This window comes from Trachinotus anak, unplaced genomic scaffold (genome assembly GCF_046630095.1).
Source record: "Trachinotus anak isolate AG129_WGS33_773 ecotype Australia unplaced genomic scaffold, CSIRO_AGI_Tana_v1 ptg000013l, whole genome shotgun sequence".
In the NCBI taxonomy this organism is placed as follows: Eukaryota; Metazoa; Chordata; class Actinopteri; order Carangiformes; family Carangidae; genus Trachinotus; species Trachinotus anak.
Window position 1 is genome coordinate 28,476,840 of NW_027273864.1, and position 15,090 is coordinate 28,491,929.

General features: G+C 42.3%; 1 protein-coding gene across 2 annotated transcripts in view; it reads left to right on the plus strand.

Annotated features, from left to right (window-relative positions):
* Nucleotides 1–15,090, plus strand: part of LOC139630816 (hemicentin-1-like) — a 104,052-nt gene that overhangs the window by 54,986 nt on the left and 33,976 nt on the right. For both annotated transcript variants that reach the window (XM_071494559.1, XM_071494560.1), the window contains 3 exons: nucleotides 5,252–5,521; nucleotides 6,732–7,010; nucleotides 13,497–13,775. In XM_071494559.1, the coding sequence (XP_071350660.1) occupies nucleotides 5,252–5,521; nucleotides 6,732–7,010; nucleotides 13,497–13,775 (828 nt within the window). The remainder of the gene's footprint in view (nucleotides 1–5,251; nucleotides 5,522–6,731; nucleotides 7,011–13,496; nucleotides 13,776–15,090) is intronic.

The following is a 15,090-nucleotide window of genomic DNA, read 5'->3' on the forward strand; positions in this document are numbered from 1 at the left end:
TCCGGGGACAGATGGATTTCCAGGGGAATGGTATAAATCACTGAGGGAGCAATTAATACCAATACTACATAGAAGCTTCAATTACACCCTGAGGGAGGGAGTCATCCCCCCGTCTTGGAGGGAGGCTACCATCTCGGTGATTCCAAAAGAGGACAAGGGCCCGAAAGAATGTGGCTCTTACAGACCTGTCAGTGTCTTAAATCAAGATTATAAATTATATGCAACTATTTTAACTAAAAGAATGATCAAAAAGTGATCCCTTTTTTTGATTGACGAAGATCAAACTGGATTTATTAAATGTAGACAAACACAGGTCAACATAAGGAGATCCCTCCACACCACTGAACACATAAACAATGAAAAAATTGGAGCTGTTCTACTTCGTATGGATGCGGAAAAGGCATTTGATTCGGTGGGGTGGGAATTTCTTTATGCAGCTATGGAAAAATGTGGCTTCCATGAGAAGTTCATTAAAGGCATCAAAACACTACATACGTCCCCCGTAGCCAGAATTAAGGTAAACGGAGGCCTTTCAAAAACTATCCACCTGCAGCGCGGCTGTCACCAGGCTGCCCAGCCAGCCCAGTGCTCTTTAACCTTCTCATTGAACCTCTCGCTCAGGCTGTGAGACAGAATCCTGACCTTGAGGGCATCACAATAAAAGGTACAGAATACAAAATATGTCTTTATGCGGATGATGTGTTGGTCAGCCTAAAAAACCCAGAGTTAGGAATCCCAAGATTAATGGATTCCCTGCAGGTGTATGGACACCTGTCAGGCTACTCCCTTAACGTTGATAAAATGAATGACGGGGGCTTCACTCTATGGACGAGAAAAGGACTCTCAACATTAGGTCTATTCATTGAAAACCAGGAATTTATAGACTTCAACACCATATCTGATAAATACGGCCTTGCTCGGCAGGATTTCTAGAGGTACCTCCAACTCCGGCACTGCTTTGATAAGAGCATTAAAGGACTTGTACAGGAAAATATATCAGGTATTACCAAAATGTTTATCAAAGCCTATAACACAAAACTGTCCAGAAAGATCACTGGTGAACTATATAGACATGTAGCTGAATTAAGAGGTCATTCAACAAACTATATTAAGGCGAAATGGGAAAAAGAGCTGGGAATCGTAATCACTTCTGAAGACTGGACAAATGAAATTAACACACAAATCACTACTACAGCCTCACAACTGTGGAGAGATTCTTCCTGGAAAACTGCATCTGATTCTTCATAACACCAAAGCAGAAGTCTAAAGAGACAGGACTACAACCAACATGCCGGAGAGGGTGTGGACACAGTACAGCAGATCACACTCATATCTTGGAGCTGTCCCACGCTTAAATCCTTCAAAGTATTATCAGTCAAGTCTTGCAGCATAATTTTAATTATGGACACAGAATTACCAAAAAAAGACAGATAGCTCCTGAAAATCTTCATGGTGTTCCGGGTCGGACATGGAGGCTGCACCGGAGCTCCGAGAGTTGAGGGTGAAAACTGAACAGCTGCGGCTGACATTCACACCGGCTCAGTCCGGCTCAGTCCGGCTGGAGACACGGCGACAGAAATGGAGGAGCCGCTATCGAGCCACGAAACAGATGAAGACGGCGGCGTGGAAACAACACAGCCCGCGGAACGAGAAGCGGACACGGGCTCGGAGCTGGAAACTGTCAGCAAAGAGAAGCGGGAACTTAACGCAGAAATAAAAGATGCCCTTCGCTCATTTGGCGAAACACTGAGGCGCGACGTGAAAAAAGACTTGGACGATTTCAAACCAGATATAAACTTTTACTGAAGCGTCCGCAGCGGCGGGACCTCAGGCCGAGGGCGGAAGCTGGAGCACCGGGCCCGGGAAGCCCCCGAGGCTCTGGCCCCTCACTGACGACAAACAGCTCCTCAGGACAAGGTGGCCGACCTGGAGTCAGACCACGGAGGAATAACCTCCGTGTCCACGCAGTTACAGAGGGAGAGGAGGCGGGTCTGCACCTGCCGGACTGTAACTCCGGGTCCACACAGCAGCTGCAGGCGGAGCTCGGCCCGGACCCACCACCGTGAACCTTCCGCCGTTCACGGCCACGGAGAAAGTCCCGAGAGGCACGGAGTAAGAAAAGACAGCTGGGAAACAAAGTCCTGTCACTCGGCCATGACCTCAGACAGAGGTCGTTCAGGAGAGAAAGGAGCAGAAAAGGATCCTGGAGGAGAAAGTCGTCCGGTTCCAGACGCCTTTCTCCGGGAGGAGGATCCGCCGGGATCCCGGCAGCAGCGCCGGGGAGGTGAAGGAGGAGCTGGAGGGACTCGCAGAGAAGACACCGGCGACCGCGGGGGGGGTCCCGGAGGAGCCGCAGCGCGGGGGGGGGGTCTCCGGAGGAGCCGCAGCGCGGGGGGGGGTCTCCGGAGGAGCCGCTCTTCAGCAGCGGGGGGGGGGGGTCCCGGAGGAGCCGCAGCGCGGGGGGGGGGGGTCCCGGAGGAGCCGCAGCGGGGGGGGGGTCCCCGGAGGAGCGGGGGGGGGGGGGGGTCCCCGGAGGAGCCGCTCCTCAGCAGCGGGACGCGCCGAGGAAAAGCTGCAGCAGTTCCGAAGACTTTTTGATCAAGAGCGGAGAAATAAACAAACCGGTAGGACTGTTCAGATACAGCCTGTGTTTCTAGTCGGATGAATAATAATTACCCCGCTGTTCCTGTGCTAAAACCAAAGTGACTGTCGGGGTCTGGGCCGCGTATTTTTTCAAGGTTTCCACGTTGGAGTCCTTTAGGACCAACACCCTCACGGTGGGTCTGGTCATTCCTCAGCCAGGCTCCTCTTCATCCAGGAGGACTTTCCCCAGACCCACCGACGGGATCAGACTGCTGGAGGACGGAATGTTAGTGGGGCCGCCGATGCTTTATGTCTTCACTTTTATAAAGGATGCAGAGTAACAGTGTGAGAATAGCGCCCTTAAATGTGAACGGCTTAAATAATCCAATTAAAAGAGGTAGAGTAATGGCTAAATTGAGGAAAGAAAGAATCCAAGTGATATATTTACAAGAAACGCATCTACCTCAGCAAGAACACGATAAACTGAAGAAATTTGGATTTAAAAATGTCTTCTTTAGCTCATTTAAAAAAGGTCCAAAGAGAGGAGTTGCTATATTAATCTCCAATTGCGTCAGTTTTGAAATCATTAAAGAAATAAACGACAAAGAAGGGAGACATGTAATAGTAAGAGGTAAATTGGACAGTAATCTAGTTACTTTGGTCAATGTGTATGTGCCACTTCATTACACCTCTTCTAAAAAGCAAATTCTCTCCATCACAAGAACAGAGCTGGAGGCAGTGCGGAAACATGAACGCAGATCATTCCCATATATTTTGGCTATGCCCAAAAATTAAAACTTTTTGGAGTAATGTATGTACAACTGTGGGGGAGATTCTGGGATACACAATTCCTAACAATGTGAGGGTCCTTTATTTTTGAGTCTTCAATGAGAATGTGATTATTAAAAGAGACTGGTACCTGTGTAAAATACTGTTGATGGCTTGTAAAAAAGCTATAACAAAGTGCTGGATGGACAGAGTGAAGGAAATATGGTTAATGGAAAAGAGAACTTTCTCTCTCAGATCTAGAGGAGAGATCTTTCCCAGGAAATGGGAGAAATGGACTGCTTTCACCAAAACAATTGAGGACGCTACACGTTAGTGTTAGTGTTAGTAAAGACACTGGACATTAAATACAAGATTGACAGAGGAGCCCCCATGTTCTTGCCTGTATGTTGTTTTGTTTTACGTTTTTGACAGTTTGTTGTCAACCTGTTTCCCCCTAAACTGAAAAGAACTAAATAAAAAGTATCAACAAAAAAAAATCTTCATGGCTGCCAGCAAAAAAGCCATAACAAGAAGATGGCTCAACACTGAACCTCCCACGGTTAATCAGCGGGAGCCATAATGAAGGACATCCAAACAGTGGAACTACTGACGTATAGTCTCAGATTACAAAGGGACAAAGGTGATGCCCTCTGGGGAAAATGGAGCACTTACATTACAGGAAGAGGTGATAACCAACCTTAATGCTTTATTTGTTCTGGTTTTAAGAAAAATAATATTGCAACTATACTGCTGTAATGTTTGACATACGACCTACTCGCAACCCCACTGTTCTCTCATGTTTTGTTCCTGTGAGTGTTCATGTGTGTGTGTGCAACTGTGTATGAATGTGTATGATTATTTAGACATATGGGTGTAGGTGAACATGTATACTCGTGAGATCAGGTGCACAGACACATGTGTACATATACTGTTGTTCTTCTCTCTTTTTTTGTTTCTTTTGTGTCTATAAGGGCGCTGCATGGCTAGCATTTGTGTTACTTAGCCACATCATATTGTACTCATACCTACTTTTGTTCATTACACCGATGCTGCCCATGTTTTGTACAAAAAAACATGATAAAATAAAGTAAAAAAAATAAATAAAAGAAATACTAATTCTGTAAATCTTCCTCATAAGTGTATCAAAGGCTCTTATTTTGAAGGTGTGTTTAGGGAAGTGACGCAATCACCCCAGTGGCGCAGTGAGCCGACAGACTTTCCTCCTCTTGACACCTTGATGCACCTGTGGGGACTTTCAGTGTATTTCGCCTGTAACCGCGGATGTTTTTTGTTGGAGAGTTTGTTACTGTGCCGCTCCGAGCGTGAAGCGGATGCAGGAAGTGAGATTGTTCCTTTATTGTGGTTGTTGCGGCGCTTAGCTAACTCTCGTGTCCGCTGTTTAGCATCGTGTATGAATATAACGTGAACCTGATGTTTGCGACTGTTTTGCTGACGGACGGTAACTTGATGTAGTTCGGGTCGTTAGTTAATCAGCTGGGGGCCGACATGTGCTGTTGTTTACTCAGTACCCGGTGTAGCCAGTAGATGGAGCTGTGGACCAGCTAACCTGTGAGTATGGCTAACATGTGTTTCTGTTGGTTTGTTTATGCCATTATTATTTTTGCACATGTAAAGGAGAGACGTATATTTTTCTGCTTGTGTAAACACCTTTATTATGGAGATTGTGGTGACAATGTGATTTATTATTATTATTTTCAGAACTGTGACAACACTGAGTGCACAATAAATCACTGCAGTCATCTGACCTGCTGCAGAAGAAGTCACATCGTGTCCTGATTCCTGTGTCCTGACCGACACCGCATCTTGTCTGCTGTATAACCCTAAACGAGCCAGCCTGAATCCTTACCTCATCAACAATAATTATTCTTTATGTTCACAGGAGCAGCTCCAGAGCTGTCAATCAAGATACTTGGTGAAACACAGGACGGGGTTCAGCTGCAGTGTGTTGTTCATGGTGCTTCACCAAAACCTAAAGTACAGTGGCAGGACGGAGCTGGAAACATCCTCCCTGCTAAAGAACCACAGGTCTCTGAAAGAGGAGACGTTATCCTCCAAACTACTGTGACCAAGACCGACCACTATCGCTGTGTAGCCACACAGGAGGAGATCAACCATCAGATTCATGCTGAGATCTACGTTCTTATGAACAGTCAGTGATATTTTCATTTTCATTTTCACCTCTTGTCTCGTTCCAGCTTGATTTGGTCTGTGGAAAATATTTGATCCAAAGTTCATCTTCATGTTGCTCAAATGAATCTCAGTGGATTTTAGGGTGGAGGATGAATTGAAATGATAAAAGCTGAACAAAGGTGCAGTTTGAAATCAGAGTAAATGAGAATGCTCTCCTTCCTTCTGACTGAATAAAACACACTCCAGTTAAATCTCTGATCAGCTGCTGTTGCTGCTACAGAAGAAGAATCACAACAAACCTGATGATCAGTTTTCCATTCTGGCAGCATCAGACCCTCAGTGACCACTTTATTAGGTACACCTGTACAATCTACTGCAGTTCAGTACAACAGCTCTGCCATAAATTCCACCTTTACAAAGTCTCTAATGTTCAGTTTGTGTTGACTTTGTCAGAAATGTGTAAATTCACTTCTGTGTTTATCACTGAGCTCATAGTTAAAGGTGGTGTTGTACTGGACCACATTATACTGAGAGGTGTTTCTATTGTTCTGTCCTCCCTGGTTACAAACATCAGGGGGTCAGAATATTAGGAACACCTCTGAATATAACACAGTCCAGTACAACACCATCACTGACTCTGAGCTCAGTGTTAAAACATAGAACTGAATGAACACCTCTATGACTGAGTCAGAAAACTCAACATTATCAGCATCAGAGACGTCGACTTCATGACACAACAGTTGTGTTGGATTGTATTAGATTGTACAGGTGTACCTAATAAACTGAACACTGAGTGTGTCACTGACACAGCTGAGCTCTGATAATATAATGGGTCTATGTAGATAGTTTTGACCTTATAGTTCATATTTAAAGATATTATTTATTTAAACTTAAGTGGACTAGAAATGGTGTTTACATCTTAATGTCTTAACAACAAATGTTATGTGATTTCAAATCAAGGGGATTTTTGTTGCACAGGAAACTGATCAGAAAATCAAATTTGTTCACTGTATATGTTCTACTGTCATTGCATGAGTCAAATAGTGTTTGCAGTTGTCAGTAGTTAGTGAATTTTTGTTAGAACTCAAAAGCATTTTACTCACTCACACACAGTTTCTCTCTGTTATGAGTTCTTCACATTAAACACACTTTACTCCGCATATACAACAGGGAAGGATGAACAAAAAGGTCCTGTTCACATTCTTAATAAGTTATTGTTATGTTCACAGGTGCTGTTTCAAAACCATCCATTATGATACTTGGTGAAAGAGAGGACAGGGTGCAGCTGCAGTGTGAAGTTCATGGTGCTTCACCCAAACCTAAAGTACAGTGGCAGGACAGAGCTGGAAACATCCTCCCTGCTAAAGAACCACAGGTCTCTGAAAGAGGAGGCAGCTACGACATTATCCTCCAAACTACTGTGACCAAGACCGACCACTATCGCTGTGTAGCCACACAGGAGGAAATCAACCATCAGATTTATGCTGAGACCTATGTTCCTGTACATGGTGAGTTTCTTCTTGTTTCTGTTTTTATAGTCAAATTATTTCAATTGTACATTCGTTGTTAGTTTTCAAAAATGTTTCCACGTCTTCAAAATGAATACAAACCAAACTAGGATGAAGAATCTGAGTTGAAAATGTCTCTAAGATGATGTGATGTTACACTCTGAGTCTTACACTAACTTTCTGTGTTTTCTGTTTCAGGGTTCCCCATTGGATGGATTGCTATTACATTTGTCGGGACTCTTTTACCTGTTGGTGCTCTTCTAGCTGTGCTCATAGCCAAGGGCTGCATTGATTGTAGTCAAGGTAATAATAATGAAAAGACAACAGAACAACAAAGTGTTTATCTGTCTGTGATGTTCAGAGTCTGACAGGTGTGTTCATCGTCTCAGACGAGCAGCGTTCTGTTGTTGTTTACTCTCAGGCTCAGATCAGCTCAGTTGTGATTTTCTTGAATATCATTTTGTTTTCCCTCCTGCAGGTGGACCACAGACAAGAGTCCCCCATGAAGACCCCAACCATTTAGTGTAGCAGCCTGATCAGGACCCTCACCTGCCTTTACCTGTGCAGTTGGCTGCTGAAGTGTGTGTGTTGTTGTGTGTCTGTTGTGTGTCTGAGACACGTTGGTTGGTCGCCACTTACTTCAGGCAGTTTGAGTGAAGACCTGGTTTTAAAGGTCCAGTTAGTTTCAGGTTCAGGTCAGGATCAGGGTTGTGCTTCAGCAGAAAGTTGTGATGGTACTAAGGTGAGAAGTGAGGTTGTTGAGGTGGTGAATGGTCCTGAAGCTCTTTCTGATTCAGATGGAAACATTAACACGACCACAATCTTTCCCTGATTTTGACTAGTTGTTTTTAACCTGTCCTCAAATCAGTTTTACTTCTCATCATCATGGACGGTGAGATAACTGCATGAGTCCAGGAGCGATGATGAGGAGGCTGGAGCCTTCCTCACATTAATACATGAACCAAACAGAAACGTCAGATTTCTGTTTGTAATGAAGTCATGAAAATAAAATAATAACAGTAACACAACAGAATTTAAATGGACCGAGTTAAAAAGGGACCTGATTGACCTTCTGATAAAAGTGAGTTTTAAGAACCAACTTGAATCATGAAACTGATTTTTCATGCTGAGTTTTAAAGTGTTGGAAGCTCAGGAGCTCAGACCAGAAGAGTCTGGTCACACTTGAAATTTAAAACTTAGAATAAAAAGCTGAAACACCTGACGTGGGCATCAACACGAACTTCAGACTTCACTGAAGTAAAACCTGCTGTTCTGCTGCAAATGAATGTGAACATTTTGTAGTTGAGGTGAAACACAATGTGACTTATGTTTTATTTTGAAATCTGTGTTGTTTATTATTTTGTGACGATCATGTTGCTGCTTTTATTTTTTAAGGTGCTGAACCAGAGTCTGTCAGGTACAGTTACAGTCTGAGCTGTTCACTGTTGTTGACTGATGTTTGAATTGTGCTTCAACTAACAATCATTTTTATTATTGATTAATCTGCTATTTATTTTCTCCAGTAATCAATAAATCATTTTAGTCTATAAAACACTGTAAAGAACAGTAAAAAAAAATTCTCCAGAGTCCGAGGTGACGTCATAATGTTTTGTTTTGTCCAAGTAAAAATCCAAAGAGAATCAATTTAATATGAGACAAAGAAAAGCAGCAAATTATCACATTTGAGGAGATGAAACATCAAAGATTTTATGTTTTTACTTCAAACTGACTAAAATGATTGAATTGATTATCAAAATACTTTTCTGTTGATAGACTGACTGATTAATTGACCAATAGCTGCAGCTCTAATAACTGATGATGCAGTTGCAGGGAGTCATGTAATTTCCTGCAGAGCTTTGATCATTTCTAATGAATAAAACAGTAAAAACATCAAACTGTGTTGTGACTGTTTTGGTTGTTTGTTGTTTATCAGTTGAAACAGTTTAGAAACAGGTAGAAAACAAGCTGAGAGGTAGAGGGGTATGACATGCAGCACAGGTCCTCCCCTGGAGTTAAACCGTGTGTGTTGCAGTTCTGTGATCTTCACCTTCACCATCAGTCCATCACAGTTCATGAGTCATAGTTCATGTGTGTGGAGGAGACGCTTTTATTGTGAAGGACGTGTGCCGGAAGTGTTGCTGCAGCTTGCGGAAGCCGACAGAGCGAAAGTGTGTGTGATGAGCCAATCAGGGTGCGAGGAGCGGCTGCAGCTTCGTCATCCAGATGTTACAGTGATGTTGTGATGGTTCATGTTCAGGTGACGCCGACAACGATGGAGCTTCTTCCTCTCCTGTGTCTCTGCGTCCTGACTCGGTCTGGAACAACGTTTGCTGATCAACACGGTGAGAAACTAAAGCCTCTGTTACACTGTGACGTAATATGTGTCCTAATAATTAATACTGATCAATATTAAAAGATGAGGTGACGTCATTTCATGACAACATCCTGCAGGTCAGCATCAGTAGAACAGAGCTGCTCAGGTGTAGAGGAGGTTTGAGACTTTACACGGTGATTCAGCAACTGCAGGTGTGTGTGTGTGTGTGTGAGAGTGTGTGTGTGTGTGTGTGTGTGTGAGTGTGTGTGTGTGAGTGTGTGTGAGTGAGTGTGTGTGAGTGTGTGTGTGTGTGAGTGTGTGTGTGTGTGTGTGTGTGAGATCAGGGCGGCGTCTTCATCCTCCATCTTCTTCCTCTCAGACCTGACTGAGAGCTGATTGTGTGACGTTTGACTCTTTTCTCTGATGAAATATAAAACCTGTGCAGCTGCTTCCTGAAGCTTGTTCTGAATGAACTAAAGTGTAGTAACCACAGTGAAATAAAACCACACACACTCTTCATGTTGTTTACTTCTGTTCTGCACATTTATATTCATGCACATATTCTGACACAGCCAGAGCTCTGTATGAATATTTAGGTCATGTGATCAAATTTATATAAGAACAAGAGAAAGTCAAGTTTCAACCTGTTTATGTTTCTTCTTCTTTCACTGCCACAGTGTTTATTGTGTTTGTTCAGTCGAGCAGTGAAACCTGTTGGTGTGGTTCTACTTCTGTGTCTGAGGAGACACGTTGTTTTATAAATGATGAGATCTGTCAGATTATTGTATCTGTATCAGAGCAGTGATGTTAAAGCAGCATGAATTAATCAAACACTCAGTTGTCAGTTTATTAGGAACACCTAACTAAAGCTAATACAGTCTAATACAACAGTCCTGCAGTAAATCCTCCTTCATGAAGGTTATAATGTTCAGTTTGTGTTGAAACTGTGTTAAACAGCTGATTCAACTGTGTGATGGTTGTGGAGGACGTAGTTTGTGGTGCTGTTGAACTACTTCACATTGTACAGAGATGTGTTTGTGTTGTTCAGTCTGTCCTCATCGGTCTGAATCAGAAGGTGGATCGTAGACGTTGTCACTTCAGTTTCTGATGAACTCTTCCTCCTTTCGATCCTGACTGACACTTTCACTGATTGTGTCACTTTTGACCTTTTTCTCTGATGAAATATAAAACCTGTGCAGCTGCTTCCTGAAGCTTTTTCTGAACAAATAGTTGTGTTGTTGAATCCAATCCATCAAATCCAGATGTAAAATGAATAAAACTGTGTCACTTTTCCTGGTGTTAGATGATCAGTTGACCTGGAGAAAGAGAAATTGCAAAATTCAAAATCAAACAACAAAAACTATTTAACCTGATTCACTTTAATGCACTTAAATGAACTTAAACTACGTCCATGAGCAGAAATGAATATGGAGCAGGAGAAATGTGACTGCTCCCTAAACTGCTGATAAACTGGTGTTTCAGAGCGACTGTGGAGACACATGTACATGTGTTATCTGACCTTCTCTTCAACCTGATTGTTCTGCTTGTGGTCACACTGATTGATGCTTGTTCTGTCTTCCAGCTCCAGCTGTCATCAACATGGTGGTGAAAGAAGGGAACGATGCCGTTTTACTGTGTTCCCTCAGCTCCACGAGCGTCAAGCGAGAGCTGTTTGACTGGAAGAAGGACGGTCAGACGGAGGTGTTCCTGTACGACAGGGGCAGCATTTACGATGAGAAACGTTCAGGTCAAGACGACCACTTCAAAGGACGAGTCTTTCATTTTCCACAGCACCTGGAGCAGGGTAACGCCTCCATAGTTATCAGAGATACAAAGGTGACTGACAGTGGAAACTACACCTGCGATTTTCCATTTCATCAGCCAATCAGACGATCCCACATTGTGCTTGTTGTTGGTGAGTTCCTCCGTGAAACAGTTCAAAAGATGGCTGCTTATAACAGACGTGACTGTTTCTGACTCTGACTGTAAACTGTCCAAACCTGTCTCATCTGTAAATGTGCTGCCATCTTAAGATCGTTTGTGAAATCTGATCCTTTGTTTTCCCAGAATTACCTGTCTGCCAGGTTGATGACTCCGTCACTAACATCGTTCTGTTTTCTTTTGTCTTTTAGATCCTATCTTAACCTGTTAGGGGCCATTTTAATTATGTGCATTTCTCTCTCAACATCTTCCCATTTTAAACTGTGTATAATACAAAGACCATGAGGAAGTGACACATTTCCACAGCTTCACTGTAAAGCAAACTCTCAGAGGTTTGATCAGCTGTGTTGATCTCACTTACAGCTCTGAGACAGTTCAACTGATGAAGGATTAAACAGGAAAATATAGAAGCACTCTCCCTCTTTTCCTTTCACCTCGTGTTTCAAACACAATAAATCAGTCACAATAAGAGCTATCAGGCTGAAATTCACAGGATCTCTTCAACAACTTGTCCACAATATCTGTACCAGATTTCATGTTGACAGACAGAAGTGTCTCTGAGATATTTCAGGAAGTGCAGTACAGAGCATCTCCACCAGGTGACCACAGAGTTTTATAAAACTTCTCCAAAGTTTCCAAATAATGAAGATAAATGTTTGTTATGACTCTGAAAAATGTCCATAAATGTTAAAGTTGACTAAAAGAAGCTGTGGTTAATATTTAGATAAAGATTTACATATTTATTATCCTTGAATCGTGTCTCTTTAGACTGATAATAAAGTTTCTCTGTTATGTGGGTGTCCCTCCACCACAGAGTCCAGCTACATTCACTTCCATATATGGTCAGGCAGGTAATTTTACCGGCTACAAACTCAGGGTGTTTTCACGGCGCTGACTCCTATTGGATGAAACTGGCTGTCAATCAAAGTCACTTGGAGCCCGCACAAACATGCGCTCCTCTGATTGGCTGCTGGAGTTAAAGGTTCGTTAATTTCGTCACTTTAGGTCGTAGAAAGATGCTGATTGGTTTGTTTTGTTCCTGGGCGTTTCCTGATTTCAGAGATACTGAACATTATTGGTCAAATATTTTGCTGACGCTTAAAAATTGACCGAGATGTCGCTGATTTGAAAGTTTGATGAGCAGCGTTAAAACTTTACGAGGGAATTAATCCTCTTTGTTGTGGTTATTTTTACTCCGCTTGAATTTAAACGAGCTGAATTTAATCAGTGAGTTTTTGTTCTTTAAAACGAGCCCAGTTTGTCTTTAAATGTCTGTTTTTCGACGTATAAACGGCTTTTAACTGCAGCGAGACAGGTTAGCAAGCTAATATTTAACTGTTTACTGCCGTAAAGTGAGACGCTACTGTTTTAATGTCGTAAATAATTTCTAAAAACTCTTAAATTCGTTGAAAAAACGAACATCTGAACTTTCAAATGAGGTGTAACGTGTGTGTGTTAACATTTGTGGTCAAAATGAAAATATTCAGTATATTTATTGGATCAGTTTTACATGTGAATCTGGGGTCGTATGCAACCTCCGCGCTATAAAAGGTTAAAAGACAGAAGAGGAGAAAAACCAGGTGAGTCCTGATCCTGGTGACGTCAGTCATTCGTCATTCTACGTAAACGTGTCGTAGCTTTGCGCAAATTTTCATGAAGGTTATAATGTTTAGTTTTATTTAGAATAATATATGAAGTGAACTGTGTTTGACTGAGAGGTTTGTGATATTTAGTTACCATGTACATTAGTATGTTGTACAGGAACCTTTCACCAGCTTCACCACTAACGAAGAATTTAAAATAAATGTCATAATTTTCTATTCTGGCAGGTTGATTAAATAACCTGAAATTCTCACAAACATAATTAAGACCTCATGACACAGTGGATGGAAAAACCTTGAAGAATCTATGTTTCATATTTTATAACACAGGTTTTATATTCAGCTACAACAACAAATTTCATTTCCTTCAATGTTAACATGAGTCTTCCACAGTCAGAAAACTATTCCTGACTCTTACTGGGAGTTAAAAATGTTTGAATAATGATTCTCAGTCAAACAGTGCTGGGCTGTGTGTGCATGCTTTAATTGTGCTTTTCTATTTCTCTCTGATCCTCTGTTTATCGTTTTAACAAATATAGAAGCTGAGAACTGGAGTGCAAAAAATCACAATGGTACATTTCTAATTTTGTAATTGTCTCACATAAGATATTGTTTGTAATGTGTTCACAGGAGCAGCTCCAGAGCCGTCCATCACAACACTTGATCAAACAAAGGACTGGGCGCTGCTGCAGTGTGTTGTTCGAGGGGCTTCACCCAAACCTAAAGTACAGTGGCAGGACAGTGATGGAAACATCCTTCATGCTGAGGAGTCAAAGGTCACAGAAAGAGGAGGCCGCTACGACATTATCCTCCAAACTACTGTGACCAAGACCGACCACTATCGCTGTGTAGCCACACAGGAGGAGATCAACCATCAGATTCAGGCTGAGACCTTTGTGCATATGAGCGGTGAGTGTCTTCTTATTTGTGTTTGCGTTTGTGTGTGTGTATTCCTGTGTCAATGTCTGTCTGGTTTATAGACAGAGTGAGAGTAAAAACAGTCCAGAAGTGAGTCAAAAATGAACTCGGTGTTCAGTCTGAATTCACCTTTTAGGAGCAACAGCGTCACTGATTGTTTTCTCTGTGTGTGATGTGACTCTGTACGGCTGTGAAGGACAGTTACATGAGCTGTACATGATCCACAGTTACACTCTGATTGTTTCCTTCCTGCTGTTTGTGTCAGAGAAAATGTTTGAGGACAGAAACTGTGTCATTGAGAAGTGGAGTTCAACATCAACCTTTTAGTACTGAAACACACGTCTGAGCTCTGTCTGCTGAAGTCGCACTTCTCCTTCCTTTAGGAGCTGAACACTTACAATCACCAGGCTTTTTTAACATGTTCACACATGATATTTGACTCTGAGAAGATGATCAGGTTAAATACTTGGGCATCAACTCTGGAGCCGAATCCCACAGATTTTTTCAACATTGAATTTTTTCCTCAGTCACATAAAAGAACCAAGTTTTGATGTTGCCAGATGTTTCAGCTCCTCTTCTTCACTGTCATGCTCAGACGGAGGCTCAGCTCTGACTCTGAGCCTCTTTTATCTACAGTCTGTAGCTACTTTCCAGCTGAGATGAGGACAAACACCAAACCAGGCCTGTAGTGTTGGTCCACAGGCTGCCTGCACTCTTCCTGTTTTCATCCCCTTTGAGGCGTCTTGTTCAGATTAGAGTCCTGCAGCTGGATGCAGCAGCTGTTTGTAAATTCACACTCGCTTTGACTAGTTATAACTGACCTGGTTACATAGAGCAGATTTATTCACCACTGGATTAAAACAGGTTAAACCACACAAACTAGTTCCTCCACAGAGCTCTGCTGTTAGAAATATTTACACTGACTAATGACAAAACTAGTTTGACTCAGAATCAAAAACAGAGTTTAAAGTGTAATAGATAACGGAGAAAATCTCTGAGCTGACTCTAATGTGAACTGTTATAGCTCAGAGTTGTAGTGTGTGAGCTCCACTTGTTGTCAGACGATGAAGAGCCACAACAACCATCACCATCATCATCATCATCATCATCATCATCATCATCACAGAGGTGAATGAGCTCTGGCTGAATACGTCCTGGATGTTAAAGACATTAGTGTGATTCACATTAAGTATCATTTAATAACATGACACAACACAACACAACATGGCCGACATTATAATCATAAATCCATGAGACTGTGACATCAGACTGAGTCGTGCTCTTCATGAGCAGTAAACTGATCTTC